The sequence below is a fragment of the Strix aluco genome, chromosome 23, assembly GCF_031877795.1.
Source record: "Strix aluco isolate bStrAlu1 chromosome 23, bStrAlu1.hap1, whole genome shotgun sequence".
NCBI classification, from domain to species: Eukaryota; Metazoa; Chordata; class Aves; order Strigiformes; family Strigidae; genus Strix; species Strix aluco.
This window is the reverse complement of record NC_133953.1, coordinates 7,043,321-7,063,727: the sequence shown is the minus strand read 5'-3', so window position 1 is coordinate 7,063,727 and position 20,407 is coordinate 7,043,321. Positions and strand designations below refer to the sequence as shown.

General features: G+C 53.0%; 1 protein-coding gene across 3 annotated transcripts in view; it reads right to left on the bottom strand.

The window, feature by feature from the left end:
* ETS1 (ETS proto-oncogene 1, transcription factor) overlaps nucleotides 1–20,407 on the bottom strand; it is a 78,234-nt gene that overhangs the window by 33,637 nt on the left and 24,190 nt on the right. The window contains exon 1 of one of the 3 annotated variants that reach the window (XM_074848700.1): nucleotides 14,824–15,112. The exons of the other annotated variants lie outside the window; for them this stretch is intronic. Within the exon in view, the coding sequence (XP_074704801.1) occupies nucleotides 14,824–14,893 (70 nt within the window). The 5' untranslated portion in view covers nucleotides 14,894–15,112. Of the gene's footprint in view, nucleotides 1–14,823; nucleotides 15,113–20,407 lie in introns of those variants that run through there. 3 annotated transcript variants of the gene reach the window in all.

Genomic DNA, 20,407 nt, shown 5'->3' with positions numbered 1-20,407 from the left:
GCTCCTTCATCTCCCCACAAAGAGATCCCAACCCCTCTAAGCTGGCTCAAACACACCTGAAGAACACACCGTGCCAACACATTTTATGAGCAGCTACACATGACCTCACAGCTTGTGATGGTTTCATTGCGTATCCAGTCACGTGAAATGACTCCATGCCCTGAATGAAAAACCAATTATTTGTGCAGCCCATCACCATAATACGACACACTTCTGATGCAGATGGACTCCATAGATGTCCCTGCTGCTGGGAGCCTGCTGGTCCCAAAAAGGAGCCTCAATTATCCTTGCCTCAGGAAGGGATTAGACATGCAGACGCTCAGCCAAATGCCTCCGATGTGTCTGTCCCAAGGAATTCCCCAACCTTCACTTGATTTTCAGGCCAAGTCCTGCACAAACTGATCTCTGTGTGTCCTTGCCTCGAGGCTGAATCAAAGCCACGTCATGCCAGACACGAGGGTACCACATGGCAGGACACAGTCTGAAGTGCCCTCAAGCTAGGATGATGTTCAACCCCCAAAATATCTCCCTCCACATCAAAGGCGCTCTCCTCCACTCACCAGCTCTCTCATTCATAAATCAAGAATGTTTGTTAAATCTGGAAGGGCTGGACCAGCTGTGGAGACACATTGCTGGTGTCCATACAATAAAATTGCCTATGGGTCACGAGTGCCCGCGTATATTCCTGTGGCATTCCTCAAGCCTAGGCCATCTCCACATGATGCAGAGATCACGAAGCCAGTGATGCAGATGGGATCGAGCTGATGATGAGGAAGGGAGGCTCGGCAGCTCCGGGTCACCTCCCGAGCACACATGCTGCCTCAGGGCAGTAGGGTACGGGGGTGAAGCTTGCCACATCGCTCTGCAGCTGCAGATTCCTGCCGCCCGTCCCACCCCCACCTCCGCAGCCTTCCTGGCCAACCCTTCCCTTCAGGGCAACGCCAGCCAGAGGTACAGCCAAGCCGGAAAAAAAAAACCAAACCGCGGCCGATTGCTCAATGGGAGGGTGCAAGTTGCAGCGTATCACATCCCCCATGGATTGCAGAGGTATCGCTGCTGCCGTCTTACCCAGAGAAAGCCCTTTTTCTAATATCAGGCTTTTGATAGCATCTTTTTTTTTTTTTTTCCATACAGCAGGGAGTGTTTCGGCTCTGCCCAGGAAGCGCAGGCAGCGCTCGATGAGCAAGGAGAGTACGTGCAGAGGAGGAGAAGCCCAAGAGCTTCACCCTGTCCTCACCTGGTGACTGTCAAGTCCCCATCTCACCACCTCGTCCCCTTCTGCCCAGGGACCTGCCACCACACATGAGGACTCCAGGTCTGTCTCTGCTATCAAGCTAAGCTGTCCAGTTGTCTTTACACTTACCAAAGGAGTAGAGGAGAGATTAGGGTATTTAGCTTTGAAATCAAACAAATAATTGCACAGGCTTTTTGCAAACAGATCAGGGTTGGGAGGTCAGAGCGCGGCTGGTAAATCTCAGCACTGCTTGCTCTGACTAAATAATATTAGACCAAGGATAATCAATCATTTTAATCAACAAAATTATTTATGACTCCTTAGAGCAAATAGTCAATTCTGCTAGCAGCTGCCAAGAGATGGCAGGTAGTGTAACGATCCACATACCTCTAATTCCCCTGCGCTAGATACGGATTTACTTCTTTGCATCACTGGATTTACTGCCACTGAAGACTTGCATTTGCAAGTACCCAGACCCCTCCTCTCCTTCCTCCCTCTCTGTGGCTCACAAATATACACAACAACCCCCTGCAGCTGAAATCGAACCCAAAGTAGCTCGCAATATTCACTGCACACTCCCAGCATCTTCCCTAGGCTAGCTGCATCTCTCAGCACAGCACCACTTAACAGGAGGGGAGAAAGAACCAGCTAAGGAGAAGAGGCAAAAGATGCTCAAAGCAAAGGACCTGCTCTCTTTGCTTTGCTGCCTGAGCCAGCCCCATCTCCTCAGTTCCCCAGGCTGCCCTCAGGGTTGTCACTCCATTAATGCCACCAAATGACACCTCCACCAGCACCATCCGTGTCCCAGCCCACAAACAAGAACCACACACGCTCTGCACCCACTGCACGTTGAACATTTCCACCCGCCAGCCCTCAGACAGCCGTGCTTTGCACGGCAGCAGATGACCCCAGCAGCCACAAACGGGGCAGGATTTTGCTGGCTGGGCTGAAAGCTGTGCAAGCAAAGGTATTGCTGGGGCAAGGCGAACGAGGGTCGGCTTCACATCGGCCTTGGGGCCAGGAGGGGACAAGGGACAAGGCCATCCCTGCATGCTGCCTGCCAGCCTGACACTGTTTCACCTCCCTGTCCCCAGAGAGCGAACCAAGCTGCTCAGCTCCTCGAGTGATGGAGGCCAGAAAGGGCCCTGGGAGATACCTGGGAACCAAAACTCTCCAGCCCATGCCAGAGAGTGCCTCAGAAACACCGGTGTCAAACCAATTTCATTTCACAACATCCCTGGAATGATTCTCCTGGTATTATTTCTTTTTAAGCAGACAAGGAAATGAAAGCAAAGAACGAGGGTATTTTCTCAAGCACACCAGCCAGCTGAAGAGCCCCAAGATTAAGCCTCCTCCATGCCAGAGCAAGCACAGAGCTCCTGGGCTTTGCCCCTTCTGGGCCACACCACGTAACCTCCAGGTTTATCAAGCATCCCCATGCAGGAGAACAAGGGTTTTCCCAAATCATCCCAGGAAGGTCTTTCCCAGCTCCGACTTCTAGGAAAGGGACCAGTGCAGAGATTGGGCCAAACAAAGCCCTGGGAAGATGAAGAAGGTGGGAGTGAGCTGGGGAGGGCAGCCAACGATGAACTGGGCTGTCCCATCAGCTTCAGTCATCCCCATCCCAGAGCCAAGGGTTGTCCAGGATGGGGATTATGTCACCTATTGGCCTTGGCCCGGAGAGATGGGAAAGTGAAGGGCAGGCAGGGATAAATCAAAGCGGCTGGAGGTGCTCGGATTTGTCCAGAGGAAGCCTGAGCTTGGAAACCTCAGTGAAGGCTGGCGGGGGGAGAGAGGCTGAGACACTCACAGCCCTCGCATCCACCCTGCGCGCAGCATCCGGAAGCTATTAAGGAATTACAGCCTCTCTGGCCCCGAGCCTTCCCCGGCAGAAGTGCCTGGGAGCAGATGGTGAAAGGGCTGATTGAATTCGGCTGCTCAGGCCAAGAGGCTATTAGGAGGAGATATAAATGGAGGAGGGGGTGGAGGGGGTGTCATTTGGCGACTCAGGAGCCGGGAGCCCCTGCCAGGAACTCTGGGAATCCTCCACCGACCGTAACAAGCTTGGAGGAGCTTCGGCAGGGCCCTGCATGGGTGGCTCGGGGGTGCGAGCCTCCCTGCTGTCCTCAGCAGCTCGGCCCGGAGCTCCTCCTGCTTAGGGGCTGGGGTGAAATCGTAAGAATATAGAGAGTGGGAGCCACAGGCTGGTTCCTCTCCCCAGGCATCTCCATCTCCAAAGGCAGCAAGGTCGCTGCGGTGGACGGGCACCCTTCCAGGGAGGCAGGACGCCTGCAGAGACCTGTGTCCCTGCGGTCACAGCCCCAGGAGCCGTGTCACAGCTCCCGAGCCTTGATCCGGGTTGTACGAAGGAGGTAAGAGAGCTGTCAGCTCCGCAGCCCTGCCCGCCCACGAGGTCAGCCTTCCTCCCAGAAAAACGCAGGTTTGCAAAGATTCTTGATTCCCAACCTGGTCTAATCCTGCCCGTGGGAAGACACTGGGCATGGGACCAGACCTCCCAAAGTGCCTTCAGAAGGGGATGGGACTCAAGTGGCTCTGGATGGGGAGGAGGTGGGGAAAAAAAGGCCAGGGTGAGAGAGACACATAGGATGAAATAAAGCCAACAGGCAAAAAAGCATAAATAGGGTTCGTAAATCATCCACGGTGCCAGCCCAGCCGAGGGCAACACTGGTGTCTGAGTAAAAACACTGAGGAAAGAACTGAAATTGCCTGAGGGCAATGGAAGGGTTTAAAGCCCTCCCTGGGAAGTGGGGGAAGAAAAAGGAGGAATGACCCAAAAAATCCACAAGCTCCGGGCTCCCTGCCCTGGCAAGCCAGCTCCGGCTCCCCACACCCCTGTGCCCCGGGTGGGGACAGGCACCGGCTCTAGGGCCCCCAGGCCACCTCCTGTCTCCAAATCCATCCCTCTTTTTCCAAGGGAGAAAGGTCCAATGAGTCCCCCTGGGCTGCCTTGGCTGACTGCCCTGGCTCCCCAAGGTTGGGAAATCGGGAGCCTCGTCAGGGCTCTGCTGGAGGGGCGGGCACGGAGCGCTCCGTGACCGTAAGGGGATCTTTTCGGAGCAATCTTTTCCGAGACAAGTCATGAGATTGTTTCTTGCCTGGAATTTGCTCCCGTGGCTCCCATCGGCTCCGGACTGCTGAGTCAAGAGACCGCCGGGGCTGTGCCCTCCAGATGAGTAAATAAATTGCCATGGGGAGTGGTGGGGTAGTTGGCGGGGGGGGGAGAACGGCGCCCTGGCGGGGCGCGGGATGAAAGCAGGGAGGGGACCTGATGACTCCTCAAGCCTTCGGCCGGGGACGCAGCCCGATTTGGCAGCTGGCTTCGCTGCTGCTTTGCAACGCACTGAATTAGTCACCAGATTAGCGAGCGCAGTTACACACGCTGGCGCACAGCTGTTTAAAGGCACACTATCCCTCCACTTTGCTTTTTTTCTGGGTTTTTTTCCCCCCTTCTTCCTTTTTTTTGTTATTTATTTTAAAATTTTTTTAGGCCCAAATCTGCCTTTCAATGAGTGCTTAGGACAGGCAGCCTGCAAACTCCTGGGGAAGCCAAGGAAGAGGCAGCTCTCGATCACAACCTGAAGATGCCAAACGGCTTGGGCTAACGGCGAGAGGGCTGGTCCAGCCCCCACAGGACCAGCTCAGAGCAGGGACAGCCCCTACTCCCTGCCGAGCCCCCTTCCCTCCTCGCCTTGTTGATGTTACGCCAGTCCGACAGGCAGCCAGGTCACTCTATAGGATCCATATGGCCCCGACTGCTCGGGGCTCGGTCGTTTGAAAGCAGGAACGCGCGAGAGTCATCCAGCTCGAAGGCAAAACAGGCGCACAGCCGGGGCCTTTCAAGTTGCAAGCTTAAGAGCCAGCTTCAAATCTGGAGCCGCTTAAAGGGATGGAAACCAGCCCCAGTGACTAACCACCCTGCCGGGCCACGGCTACCGTGACAGCTCTGAAACCCCACTGCTGACGCTGGAAAGCGAAACTTTCCCAGCGCCGCGGCGGCACCGGGCTTCCCAGAACCAGGGACAGCCCTCTGACATCAAGCCCAAATTTCTTCGCATCCCTTCAAAAGGACGGGTCTGGGAAAAGCCACAGGGTCAGGGCACAGGATGGGGAGCCACGATGCTGCTACCGACCTGCCAGACTCATCTGCCGCCTGTGGCTGACGCTGGGGATTGAGTAAATGAGTTTTTCCCCACTTCCAGCTGCAAAACGAGGAGGAATTGTGTTTACTGACCTCATGAAGCGGTCTGGAGAGACAGAGCGGTTGGGTAACATGCCTTGAGCATTTTAAAAGAGAAAGCACTTGGCATTGCATTTTAAAGCTGCTTCTAACAATAATGTGTAAAAAAAGAAAAAAAAAAAAAAAGACCCAAATTTCACGTGTTCCACTACATCTTTTTTTAATTTTCCAGTGGAAAAAGCCAGGAGTACTCAGCTTTTGCAAGTTGTTTCTCCTGACGGTTCAGGTTTCGGTAAACAATTTCTCAAAACTAAAAGGTGACAAAAAAACCCCTTGGTGCTTCCAGAGCACTGACCAAAATTAAGTGGTTTTGCACAAACACATGCAGACACCTATGAAAAAAAAAACTTTCATGTGGGTCAAAAAGCCACATTTTGATTATTGTGATAGATGGTGCTGACAGAGGTGAAAACAAAAAAGCAACAGAAAACAAACCCCAAAGCGCTTCCCAGTGTCCGGCTCCAGTTTCTGGGGTCTGCTGGCTGCAACATCAGCGGCAGCTTTCCCTTAGTCAGCAGTTTTATCCAGAGACCTCCAAGGACAGCCCAGGAGTGGCAGCGTCCCAGTGGAAATCCCAGGCCAGGACTCCAGCCACCCTCATCCTGCTGTGCAAGACACCTGGTTCCTGGAGGGATGCAGGGCTGAGCCGTTCACCTCCCCCCCCCCAGTCCAGCTCCCAGCCCAAATCAGAGTCAACCGTACACCTAAACTGGAAATCCCAAGAGGCAGATGTGTCCTGGCCTGCCTGGTGCTGTAGAGGAGCTGGAGAGGTGCAGTAGATCTTAACACAGACTGTAAGAAAGCCTAAATACTGCATGTAGAGACCTGGAGCACACGGCTGGGGATGCTCCCACATCCCTGCTGCAGCATAAGGGAAGCACCGTGCCTCAGTTTCCCCTAAAACCAGGTCTCATCAAGCCTTTCTTCAACATCTTTTGGGGTCAGAGGCCCCAAAAGCATGCTGCATTTAAAAAAAAAAAAAAAAGCTGAGTCCCACTGGCTGGCTTCTCCTGCGCTCCCCACCAGCCATCTGAAGAATGCCTTGGAATCACGTCAAATATTTGAAATGAGATGGGGGGAGAGGGGGCATGGGGAGGGGAGTGCGGGGGGAGCCGCTCTGCTTTTGACTCAGTGTCTGGCTTCTTTCATCAAACCCACATTCCTACTCATGCCATCACCCTCCGGGAAAGTGCGACAACATACATAATCCATGTGGAGCCAATTTAAAATCCCCTCCGTGTAAGAAAATGCATTTCGTTCATTAACAAGCCCTGAACGCTTAGCTGGGGTTCGGAGCCAGCCTGCAGCTTCACAGCCACCCCAGCAACACGGGTCTTCAGCAGGGAAGGTTTCCTACGCCTGCCTGGGGCACAGCCATGTGCCACGGGAGAGCAATTCCCCTGCAAACCCACCCAGGGTGCTGGGGGATGCTGAGCCGGCACGGCTCAGTCCACCGGACACTTGTTGCAGCTCGAATGACGCTGGGTCTTCTCCACCAGCCACCTGAGATGGAGTTCTCTGCCTCGTCTGGCTTTATAGGAAAGGTTTAACAGGAGCAAAAAACCTGGAAAGCAGTGGCTTGCTGGAGCAGGGGATGGCTGCTGCGTCCGACAGCAGCCGCGAGATGACGGGGACGGGAATTACAGCCCCAGAGCCCCAGCAGCGCAGACCCAGACAGAGCCCTGCGACTTTGCACATCCCAATCCACACTGGGGGCTGCCGCCAGCACACAGCCAACAGCTGAAGGCTCACGGTGACCTCTGATCCTCCGCTCTCATTCCCAAACCAGAGGGAGCCACAGAAACAAGGGGATTTTCCTCTCTGGGAAAGCAAGCTGCTATTTCTTCCCCGCATTTGTAATATTTTTCTGGCAGGTTGTATTTATCCGCGGGCCGCGTGGCTACAGGAGCCAGAAGCGGGACTGAACGGTGGCGTTGCACCAGCACAGCATCCTGGCAGAATTTTTGCAAGCAACAAGACCACTTTGCACCATGCACAGTGCGGGTCGCTGGGTGGAGGGAGCCAGGCATCGACAGCAGTTTGAGACAGGCCAAAAAACTGTGCATGGTCAGCAAGACCAAGGAGCGGTGTTGGGGGAAAATAAATCACCTGCCCGGTCCTGTACATACAGATATTGCCCCAGTGACTTGACGGGGACAGAAGAGCAAAACGGGCCTCAGATTTTTGCTGGTTGAGTAGGAAAAAAAAAAAACACCCAACGCAAAAACATGTAGTTTCATCTCACAGTTCAGAAAGAGGTGAGCAACGGTGGAGAGCTCTGGGTTTGCCCCCCAACCAGGGCTAAATAAGTTACTCTGCGGCACCCACCACATGCAACAAGGGAACAGAACAGCTTACAGCACTTCCGAATGCAAGCGCCGAAAGCTTTTGCCTTCATCTAAACACATGCAGCCTTGCAGAAGCTCAGGCTTTGCATGCAAACATTTGCAGCCTGTTAATATTACAGGCTCTCAGATCTGGCGGGTGTCTACAATCGAGATATGAAGGCTGAGCCTTTCAACCAAATAGCAAACTGAAACCACCCTTTTTTTTTTTTTTTTTTTTTTTTAAAGTATTTATTTTGTCGCCTCTCTGGACCTGACATGAAATTATGTATCCCCTCAGCAGGCAAGTCCCTCCGGTGTTCAAGGAGACATTCAGGCAGGTAAAGCGACTTGCAGATTGGCACATTTTCGCATAATTACCACCAAAGCCTGCAGCAGTCACAGGCACAACTCAAACCTGGGCAGCTGGGACAGACAGAAGCAGATCTCTAGGCTGGATGTGCAGGGCCATACAGTAGGACTGAGCGCAGCTTTACAAGGGTCACCTTCGCATCCAAGACCACTAGAGAGCCGTTATCTCTGGAGCCATCTCACAATTTTGCCATCAGCAGGACTCAAGTGGCCCCCCCCCTCAAATTCCACTGCACCTGGGAAAAATGTAGCAGCTTGTAGGAGAATCAATAAATATTTATTGTTTAACCAGCAGTATTTTGACTGGAGATGTAAGCATGGCCTGACGCCAGTGAAACCAGAGCCTTCTTGGCCAGCGCTGCAAACAAATTTTTTTCTGTATCTAGTTGGAAGACTATAAACTACACAATGAAGGAAAAAAAAAAAAAAAAAAGAAACACAGGCAGCGAGCAGCTTAGTCACGGAAGAGGAACAAAAGAGCTGAGATGTATAACTATGTCGTGGGTTAAAAAAAAGGGGGGATGCAGGCCCAATTTTTGGCTGCGAGACAGCTGTACAGTTTCTATCAGCTACAGATTTGTCCCACTGGCTTCTGCAGTGATGAGGCTTTACGCTGGATCAGAGCATATATCCCTGGCTTCAGTGGAGCTACGCTGATTTAGACAAGCCACAAACCGGCCCGTAACTTGCAGCCGAGAAGCAAATCTGGAGAGTCAAGTGTCGACCTACGGAGGCACCCATAAGGAAGACCCCAGTTTCTGTGGGGATCCCCAAACTCACAGTGCAATGAAGAGTCAGGCCCTGGCTCCAGGGGCATTTTAATGCTCAAGTAAGGCTGATCATCCCCACCTTCTTCACTTCAGGTAGTCCCCTGGCACCATCTTACCAAGGGCCTTCCCCTAAGCAAAACTTGTAAGGCTGGAAGATGCCAGGAGCTTCATCCTTTGGATCCAGTCCAGGGACAGCAATGACACTTGCTCTCCTAAACCATGTCATTTGTTCACCTTGTGCCCATGGTGCAAAAGAAAAAGACCCTTTTTCCTTGTCTGGGACAAATCCACCTGGATTTGTTCCTTTCTTCCCCAAAATCCCAGCTGATACTGGTACCACAGCCCTTTGGGATGACAGATCTGCAAGTTTACATCCCTAAAGTGTATTCAGACAAAAGTCTGGTCTTACTCACACCTACCTCTTCCCGGAGTGCCTGAGATGTATCTGCTCTCACCCAAACAGTAACTGGTGAAGAACAAACACCAAGCCACCTTCCATTTTGCCACCAGCATCGAACTATCACCCCAAGGTCTAACCACAGGACAACCTTTACACCCTAAACCCTGTCCCTTCTGCCCCCCCCCCCCCCCAGCTCAGCCACACGGCAGGGATCCATCCAGGAGGACGCAAGTCGCTGCTTTTTCACATCAGCATACTCAAAAGCTGGCTCCCCTGGTAATACCCAGCGTACCACAGACCCAGGGGAGAGCTCCCAGCTACTTGTTGCCTGCCTGCCAGCAATCTGCTATGGATTTGGGAGAGCACGATGGCACAGGACGTGCTCATCAGCTCGCTTTGGAGAGCTCAAGTGCAGCATTCCAGCATGAGACTGTGTTATCCCTTCATTTTATAAAGCCTATCAAAGCATGTCACGCCATAATTACATGGCAAATTAGCGGCCTCTTCGTGTAACAACACTGTAATTACACAGTTGTTACATGCTTTGGGGAGTTTATGATGAAAAAGTGGAAGGAATGGGGCTTCGGTCCTTTTTCCTAGAAATCTCACTCCCTGTCCCCAGGTTAAAAATGCTGTAGTCAAGGATGCATTTCAGTCAGTGTATGGATTTGCCTTCTTTCCACCTCTTTTCACAGCTCTGTCCTTTAAGTAGACAGAAGTTGTCACTAAAAAAGCTGGAGCTGGTGGCAGCCAGGTGCAGACAGTCCCCTCCCTCCTGGGAAACTCTCATTCCCCCATCCTAGCTGGATACCACAGTAATGGGCATTTTGTAAGTGCATAGAAAGATAATTGCTCTTTTTCAGTTCAAATTCTCACCTCCTCCACAGGCAATCAGCATCGAAAATGCCAGAGGAGCCCAAAGCCCTCAATTTATTAGAGTCTCGCCCTTGTTGGCTGATTCATGTGCACACAGAGCAATCCACAGCCAGAGCCGGGCTCTCTCTTACCTCTGCTGTTAATGCAGACGGAAAAGCATTCAGAAAGATGCCGGATGCAATTCTGTGCATCCCTGAAATCACTTCACCTTTCAGTGCTTGTTTCCCTTTCCCGGGCTTTGCTGAGCTTCCAGGCAAACACTGGGGCATTTTGTGTGCGCCCAGCCCGTCTCGGCGAGGACACGTAAATGCTCTTCCAGTACAACTGATGCCGAGGAAGGGACAGAGGAGAGAGAAATGCCGCTGTTCTGCTGCTGAGTTTCATCCCATACGCAAAAACATGACCATGCAAGCCACCAAGCCTGATCTCCAAGAGCAGCAGGGAAACTGAGTCACCCTGTGGCTGACACAGCTGTAGGGACCAGGCGGGAGGCCGAGCGCTGTGCAAGGATAACGCGGGGTCAAACCTTCCTTTTCGGAAGATGTTCCAGGTCCCTGTGCACTCTTATCCCCCACCAACTCCTCTTGAACGGGCTGATCCAGCTGGGATCCAATTCTGCGCACGTATATACAGACCTGGCAGCAAAGGTACGGCTGAGAACTTGCCCTCCCCAGACAAGACAAAGGGAAGGATGAAGAATTCCATCCTAAAACCACAATGAAGACGCATAAAGCTGCTACCCTGCAGCAAGGTACTGAGGAGGAGGGTATGCATTTGCCAGAACACTCACTTTAAATGCAAACTCCCTTATTTGTGTGCATTGAAAGTGAAAGCAAAGGAGGAAAAGAAAAGATTGACCTGGCTATGGGAAGGGGAAGCGGTGTGATGCAGGCAGGTCCTACATCCGAACACACGCTGCGTAGAAGCTGTCCCTGTACCCTGCAGCAACCGCAGCAGGAGAAATCTTGCTTCAGCCCTGACCCGACATTGTCCCAAACCTCAAACAGAGGGAAAGGCTCTTGCCAGATAAAAATACACCCCTGGGATGCCACCCACACACAGGCCAGTGGAAACAGCACGTCTGTCTCCCAGCTGTCCTCAGGGTACACATGGGAAGCGCCGAAACACGCAGGGTCCTTCCGTCGCCTAGCAGTCCGGATTTCTACACCCCCTGTGCACAGACCAATTCCACTTTTCATGCCAGGCAGCAACAAATCCACAAACCCACCACCGCGCCTGTAACACACCTCCAGAGAAAGGAAGCAAAGAGCCAGCCCGGCATCTCTGCCTCACCTGTGATGCCCAGCATCATCTACCTTGTGGGACGCCTCAGGGGCAGCAAGTCAGCTTCATTAGCAAGAAATGTCCTTGTCTCTCAGTACTTGGGAGTCCCAATTACCCGCTGCCAGCTTGCAGCAAGGATTGAGGAGCTGCTTTTAACTCTGACCACAGAGAGCAAACAGAGCTCTGCAGAACTGGAGGAATCAAATTGATTTGTGGAGGGCAGCGTTCACCAGTCGCAAGGTTAAGTTCCCGTTCCCGTTTGGGTTGATTTTCGCACGGTTTGGGTTTTTACCATCTGAAAAGAAGCCGGTAAACTAAGTCCCACCAACCCACTGGTGGCTCAGTCGTGTATCTGCAATCAAAACTGATGCTACCATCTACTCTAACAGACCCTTGTAATGAAAACCCACACACATACAACTTGTATATGAAAGGAGAAGCCCACCACCGTGGTTTTTTGGCTCCTGACCTACTCATCTCACTCACACATTCTCACTGGCAACAGCAGGGGGGAATTTGGCTTTGGAAGCTTTGTACAACTTCACATCCCTTTCAGGTTATTTTTAAACCCTTTGGACACACTACAAATCCCATCTTTTACATACAGAGGCTGCCTGCACGTGTGGGTTGGAGCAGGGTTTTATTTCAGGGGAGTGAGAGGGGGACGTACTGTGCGCCCAATGCATCTCTGCAGTTTTACGGGGCATCAAGCACCTGGCACATTAAACATCTTGCACAATTGAAAACCTATGTCTGTAACGACTCTCCCCTCCCTTGCTGCGTACGGTTAACCCTATGAATACCGTGAAGCAAATCTGCTTTGCTACTTGCTGGCGTGTAAAGGAACAAGGGGCTGGACTCCTCAGCGAGGCCAGTGCCCATTTTGAAAAGATGGGCAACGGGCACATGTGGTGGCAGATTCAGCAACCGAGACCAAGGGCTGAACGAGCCGTTGGGGAGCAGTTAAGTCCTCAGATGCAGACCAGAGAGGAGTAAAGTTACATCCCATACACATGACGTTGCTGGATCCCAGAAACATAGGCTAGCAGCACCCACACTCCTTCTCTCAACATCAATCTGACCAAGCAAGAAAGCTTCAGCGTTCTCTAAAAAGTTCGAGGGGAAATGAGGTTAAGCCAGCTAATTGACAACATTGACCTTTCTGGCTCACAGTGTTAGTGCAGCCACCAAAACAGAAGCGACTGCAGCTGAAGTCGATAGGGAGTCAGCTTTTTTTTTTTTTTACCTTTTTGGTTTTTGTTTTTCACAGTGCTCTTCCTGCCAAAGTTTAAACTTTGGGTCAACTCTAAAACTTGCTTGCTGACATAAACTGCAAAAAAGCTTTCAAGAAGACAAGAAAAGGAACTTAAGGCAGCATGAAACACTGAGTCCTCACTTTAGGCACAAGGCAATTACATTGATCCAATGCTCAAACACCTAAACAACTGCAGACGCCTCTGTAACATGCTCTCGCCCATGCCAGGAGGCGTGTAAATTTAAACAGATACTTTGGTCTGAACTGAAAAACAAACCCCACATCCCCCCAGCCCTGCCCTAATGGACCAGGGGTTCCTTCCTATCCCATTTTCTTAAGCCAACAGCCTGCCGCACGACCCGGAGCGCAGGAATCGGTCTCCGGTAAATGTTCTTTTCACCAAAGCTTTAGAAAATAGGCATGAACGGGTCTTCAACTCCACCAGAGCCTCTCATTTAACCTGCAGAGGTGCTTTGGAAAATCATCCTCAGCGTCCCCATTGGCATTTTGAAGCCTGGCCCATCAGAGCCTGAAAGCTAGGCTCAGCTTTGCTGTCAGACACCGAGCACCGAAACAGCTACAACCGGTGACTGGGTCCTCTCCGTGGGCAGGTAGAGCAGGAAGAGGGATCATGCGAAAGCCCCACATCGTGTGGCAGATCCCCCAGGCGTGTGCTGACTTACTGGAGCTCCCTACAGACAAGCTGATCCTCCACCAGCAGCTATTTTAAGTCTGAGCGCCAAGCCCTGCGCCGCTCCGGCCCCCCTTGCACTCCAGCAGTCAGCTGTCACTTTATTTCGCAGATGCAGCCTGAAATCATATTGCCTGGCAGGAGCTGAGCCCCTTTTCTGAGTTTCCTAGAAACTTGCTAGCTGGCAAAGAAACGCACAACTCCGATTTTCTTCGCCGCACCGGCGCTGCCCAAAATCCAGCAAACCTCCACTTCAGCGCAGTGGGAATTACAGCAGAGAGAGATGAAGCAAGAGGACTCATTCCACCCTCCCCTGTACCCAGAAAGAGGGTTTTTTTTTTTTTTTCCCCTGCAGGCCCTCCAAGCCCCATCCTCTACCTCGACTGAGCAAGGCAGAAATCAGTTGAGCGTCTGGGGTCAGCAGGCAGTCAGACGACACCAGTATGTGAACAACAGCCCTTATTATGGTAAAGGCTCAACTATTAGCGTTAACCACAGCCAGCAGCAGCTCCTTATCGCTACAACAAAAAAACCCACACGCCTCGTTTCAGTAAGATGTTGCTAATCTTCCCTGATAGTTCCTGCACCCTTCCTCCACCCATTTCTCCAGCTCCAGAGAGGAGGGGGGGGGGGGGGGAGGAAATCAAAGCAGCGGGCTTTCCTGGTTTAAACGTGGTGTATCTAGAGGAGGTACCACTGGAGTTTTGTTTCCCAAATACCAGGATTGCTTGGACCACACCAGACATTTCCAGCGAGGGATGGGGGGAACGTACATCCCTGATAAGGGGCTTGTGCAGGGCTGCCTGCCCCGGTGTGGGTGACCCACTCGGGAAAAGGTGGGGGTGTCCCAGGGAGCTCGTAAAATAAATAAAAAAACAAACCAAAACCAAACCACAAGAACATCCGAGTGCATCTCTCCCGCCTCGCAGCCGGAGGTGCTTGCCTACATGCCCGCAAGGATGCCAGAAGCATGAGAAAAGGAGACTGGAGGGGCGGCGGGTTGTTTTTTAAGAGAAGGGGTGTTGGGGGGGGGGGGGGGGGGAAGGTGGAAAGTCTTAAAACTGCTCGGGAAGCAAGTTCGCCTTCCCCCAGCGGTGCTGCGGGGCAGAGCCGGGCGGCAGAGCCCGGGCGGCGCCGCTCCGCTGCAACTTGGGGGGTGCGTTTCGTTTTTCCTTCCCAAAGACAGCCCCCCCCCCCCCCAAAAAATAATGATAATAAAAAAATAACTCAACCCTCCCGGGCAGATATTTCCGCATCATCGCCCTCGCTGTGGAAAAGGGAGAGAAGGGATCCAGAGGGCGAGGCGGGGGGGGGGCGCGGGGGGGGGGGGGGGTACGGAGGGGAGGGCAGGGCGCTCACCGGGGGACGGGAAGAGCTCGATGTCCACCTTCTCCGTCTTGATGATGGTCAGGTCCACCGCCGCCTTCATGGCTGGGGCAGTGCCGCGGCGGTGTCGCGCCGGGACCGGGGGGGCGGCGACGGCTGAGCCCGAGCCCCGCCGAGCGCGGAGCGGGGCGCCCGGGCAGCGGCGGCCGGGCGCCTGCCTCCCTCCCTCCTCCTCCTCCTCCTTCTCTTTTTCCTCTTCCCTTCCTTCCGCGCTCCCTCGCTCCTCTCTCCTGTCCGCTCCTCCGCCGCCCCTTCCGCGCACCCTTGCTGCCGCTCCGCCTCGCCCGTCCCCCGCCGCCGCCGCCCCGGCCCGGAGGGGAGGGCGCTGGGCCGGCCCCGAGCGGTGACAGCGGCGGGGAGGGACCCGCCTGCCCCCGCCCCGGAGGCGGCCCCGGCGCTGCGGGGAGCGGAGCCGGCGCTGCCCCGGGGGCCGGGAGAGCGGCGCGGCCCGGGGAGGCGAGAAGTGCGAGGGGTGCGGGGTGATGGGTGGTGATGGGAAGGGGGGGGTCAGCGCTTCCAGCATAAAGTTGGGTGCTGCAGCACCTCTGCCGCAGCTTCCGTTTGCATCCCAGCCCCAAAACACGAAGGGAAAAGAGTTGCTGTTTTAGCACGGGAAAACGCCGCTGGCTGCAGGCGGAGCCGCCGCGGCCTGCCGAAACCCCGTGTTTATTGAAAGCAGGGCAGCTGCCTTCACCCTGCCTGCTTGGACACCGACCGCCACCTTCCACGCTCACGTCACCCCTTCATGCTCACATCACCCCTTCACGTTTGCATCACCCCTTCATGCTCGCATCACCCCTTAACACACACATCACCCCTTAACACACGCATCACCCCTTCATGCTCGCATCACCCCTTAACACTCGCATCACCCCTTCGTGTTTGCATCGCTGCTTCACACTGACATCATCCCTTCCTCCACGCTCACATCATCACAGGCGCTGCTGCCCGCTCGGAGCGGCCAAATCCTCTCCCACCCGCAAGCCAGGGCGCAGAGAATGGGTGCGCAGATGCACTGTCATGTGGCGAGGGGTGACGGCCAGGGGTCCAAGGACATGCTTTGTACAGGTGGGAGGCCGAAAAGTCTTGGGAACTGACTGGATAAAACACATCTTAAAGATGCAAAATGAGCATCATGCCAGCATGGCATGAAGTTAACAGAAGAATATCGGTTTTCACATGAAATATGTTTTATTATATTTAGGTAGCACAAACTTCAGACCACAAACGGCAGAGCAGAAGGGAGATTATGACTCACAGATGTCAATTTACCGGTACAAGTGTTAAAAAAAAAAAAAGAAAAAGTCATTAGCAACGCGCCGTTGTGGTTCTCTCACTCTGAAAGTCTTAACAGTCTCCCGCACACTGGCAGAGACCGGGCTGCTCTGATCAAAGATGGGCTCAAATGAACATCCTGGTTGTAACGGGGGAAGAGGGCAGCCACGGGAATGAGCTGCCGGGGTCCAAGGCTGCTTGCTAATCCATAGGATGGACCAGGGTCCAGCTTGCAAACACCATCGAAACCTTCGAATGCACTGAAAGATGAGCCGCAGATGCAAACGTAACAGCTCAGGATTATTTCTAGCTTCTTCAGCAGTGCCTTTCTCAGTCGCCTAAGGCATATTTATGGAAGGAAAGTTCATGTAACTAAAAGAAGCTGCGAGGCGGCGGGGCCAGAAATTGAGAGCCTGATTCTGGCACGCATGAGCAGCCGGTCTTACCCAGGTGGATAGCTCAAGACACAGCCAGCAGGAAGTTTGAGAGCTAGCAAAGCTGGGCAGGCAGTCAGCTCCAGCTGAAAGTTCACCTTTCAGGCACCTCACCCATTGACAAGCCTCATATTTCCAATTTTACAGGCAATTTTACTTGCAAGCTTAGTTATGGGCAACCTAGTCCTGCATCAGCGGAGCAGGACCAGCGATTCACTGTGTGACCAATATATAACCTCCTGCCACCAATTCACGTGGGCTTTGGAGAACCTGAGCTGTGCTCAGGCAGGGCACAAGGTTTGAAACCTCGGGTGGGGGGTCCTTGGTTTGAAACCTACCACAGGAATGAATGTGGAAATCCAAAAGTGAAAAGAGGACAGTTGTAAGGATCAAACTTGGTCACCATTGCCGCTCCCTGTACGGGATAATGAGCTTACACCTGCCCTTCGTTTTGGGTTTCTTTCCCCTCTATCCCATACAGGATGGACAGCAATGATTGAAGGAAGAAACTAGAGAGAGAAGATTTAGCAGAACATTTCCAGTTGAAAATCAAAAGGGGATTCAGGAGAAACAGCTGCCTTGCTGTATGATCCCTTCCAGAGCAGGCTTGGGAAGAGAAACCTGATGCAGTTATCGCAGCCTGAGAGTCCTTCCCTTCCTACACTTCTTTCGGCACGCTGCAAGCTCCCCGGCGAGTGTGCAATCCTGCGGCGGGGCGAGTGTGGGAGAGTGCGTGCCTGTGTGTGCGCTGGCGCGGGGGGGACGGGTTTACGCAGCTGGCCGCGGCGATGAAGCCATCAGAAAGCACCTGCGGTCCCAACCGTATTGAAATGACCCCAGCATTCCCCTCCCCGATTCGGCGGCACTCGGTAATCCACCCTGCTCGGAGCGAGCGCAGCCTCCTGCAGCAAACCACAATCCCCAGACTGAAACAGAAGAACGATGTCGCTGGGGCTCGCTCGAGCGGGCGCTGACGGGGACGGGCTGTCAACACCACGTAGGAGAAGGCTCTTGTGAGCAGAGATGGTCCCGGACAGAGCTGCTGGTGGGATTAAAAGCAGCACCAGAGGAGGCAGCGCCTGCCCCTGCGGTGTCTGTGCTGATGCATTTGGCTCGGCCTCTCATGCAAGCGTTATGGTCTTAAGGATTGGCTGGACTCCAGTGCACCTGTAATGGGGCTCCTTCTCTTCTGGACCAGTACAAAGGCTCTAATAAAGACCTTTCTCACAGCTTGTGTGTTTTTTATTAGGAAAGATACACACGCTCTTGGCATCCCAGCTCAGCCCCGATCCCACAAAGCCAACGACACTAAGCCACAGCTTGGTGCAGCATGGCTGTGGCGAAGCTTTGAGCTTCTCCACTCCCCTGCCTCACTCCCCCTCCATGCTCCCCCAAACTTCTGTTTCATTTTGCTTGTGCAATGTACGGCAGCGCCTACGGGTGGGGAAACTAGCAATGCTTCCAAAAGTAGGACCAGGTCTAAAACCCCCAATGTGGAGGAAAAGAACGGAGAGGCTGCGGACAGAGATTTCCTCCAGGGCAGCTGAATGTCTCCTTCAAACTCCACTCCATTCTAGCGGCTGCCTTAATTTGTGTTCACTTCAGAGCCTGCAACATGAAAGCCCTGGCTCTGAACTCCAGCTGAGCCGCTCAATGGCTCAGTGTTCGCAGAAGGCATGGAAGGAATCCATTGATTAGTTTCTTCAGCTGGGATGTGACCATTTGGAGTCCAAGACCTGCCAAACATGACTTCGCCTCAGCAACTGGTTCCTATTTGCTGCTTACAGGCTTTAGAAAAATCTTTCCTCTTCTACATCCAAGTCTCACCCTCCTTTTCCATTCTGTCGTTACTCAACCTTAATATCTATTCAGGCTCTCTCCTGGTGAGGGAGGATGCTGAGTTGCGGAGAACAGCCCTCCTGCCATTGATATAGCCAAAAGATTTTGCCGTTGATCAGAGATAACCATCTGCCCTCCCTCCACAATGCAGTCCGACTGTTTTTCAACAGTTTGGAACAAATAAAGGACAGGCAGTAATGCCACATTGTTCCCAGGGACGCTGACTAACCTTGGTTTAAGAGAATAATAATAATTATTCATTTAGCATTGAGGAAAAGTATAAGGAGACTGGAGCTTTGATTTCCGAACACGCAGTGAGGGCAGGACTGCTCTTCCACGACCTCTCTCCTAGCTGGAGCTGGCTCTTTCCCTTCAGCAGGGCCAAATTTGCTCCTGCCACAGCCCTTTTGCAAACGGGCAGCTGCTGGCTCTCCTTCAGATGCTACGGAGCTGAGACAGCTTCTCCTCTCTCTCAGATTTACCCATTCTCATTACAGCAGGCTCAGGATTAGGTGTTACCGGTAGTCTGGAGAAGGAGCTTTTCCTAGCACCGCTGCTACCAAAAACGCGGCCACCTCTGGGGTGAAATACAACGGCTACGTAATAACACGGAGCAACACCACCCAGCTGTTATGGACAGGAAATGAAGAACACCATATCCAATTAAAACTGCAGGGGGATATTTATGGCAGAACGTAATTAGCCAAATTGGAGCCTTCCCCAAAACTGCCATGGGATTTTTAATGACCACAAGCGGTCAGGGCTTCGGTTTGATGTTTTCTCAAGTAAACCATATCCAGAGGGCACGAGACAAAAATCAGGAGCAAAGGGGAAGGGGAAAAAAAAAAAGTGTCGTGCAATTCCAGGGAGAAATGGAGACATGAAAGGATTTATCGTAAGGGGGACATTGTTGGAAGGAGCAGCAGCCACCACTCCAAGAAAGGAAAGCGCAGGGAGGTGGCTCTGGGTGTGGAGGTGGCCCTCTGCAATGAGAGGAAAGAGCAAACAGCTGCCATAACCATTCCCCAGGGAGATACCTTTCCTGGAATTTAAAACGATATGAAAAATTCTTCCAAGCACCGTAATAGCTGGGAAGTATTTGAGTTGTTTTACGCTGGCAAGAAGGAGGCTGGATTAGTAAGTCCTGTGGTGGCTACAGCCTCCCCTTTTTGACTAAGCAGTGGGCACGGAAATAGAGCTAACGTTAGTCATCCTGCGTGTGCCCCCCGGGCTGTCTGTCGGGCAGGCAGGCTGCCCTCACATCTAGCATTTATGGCCAGGAGTTGATGACCATCACGAAAGAGTTGGCTCCTCCATGACCCAGCTGGCTGTGGCCTCTGGGGTCCCCTCGCTGCTGCCCGCTACAGGGCTGGAGTCACGGAAAGTCCCCATCCTCGGTGCAGTCTGCACTAAAAGCAAGTTTCTGTTCAGGCTGCGGAGATCCAGACTTCAGGCCCCGGCTCAGCCCCAAGACATCCCTGCCACAATACCGTCCTCTGATTGCCCTCCAGGCGCGAGCAGAGGAAGCCGCCTCCGAGCCTCCCCGACTCCTGCTCTCATTAACTTCCCAGTGGAGATGGCTCACAAAAGCATCTTTGTGGCCAGCTAGGAGTCAGAACTCCAGCGCGCACACATCCCCGCGTGGCTGCGAGGGAGCGACAGCTCCGGCCCACACGTCGTAGGTACCTCAATCAACAGTCTCGGAGGCTGCTTGAGCATCTTCAAGTGCCTCCTGCTATTGGTTTCCCGGAGGTCCCATGCTGATTCATAACCTGATTAGCTAATCTGGGCTCAAGCAATGTAATTCTGCCTTGAATTTCGTTGGCGGGGGGTGCTGTCACTCACTTGTTACCCTGCTGGAAGAACTGGCTGGATGGAAAATCCTCGTAAGCTGTTCTGCAGCGCTGTTTGCTCTCGGTATATTTTCCCTTCCCTTTCCTCCTCAAGTAACAGCACTGAGTTCTTGGTAAATATAACCTGAGGATTTTTGCTGTTTAACTCTTGATATT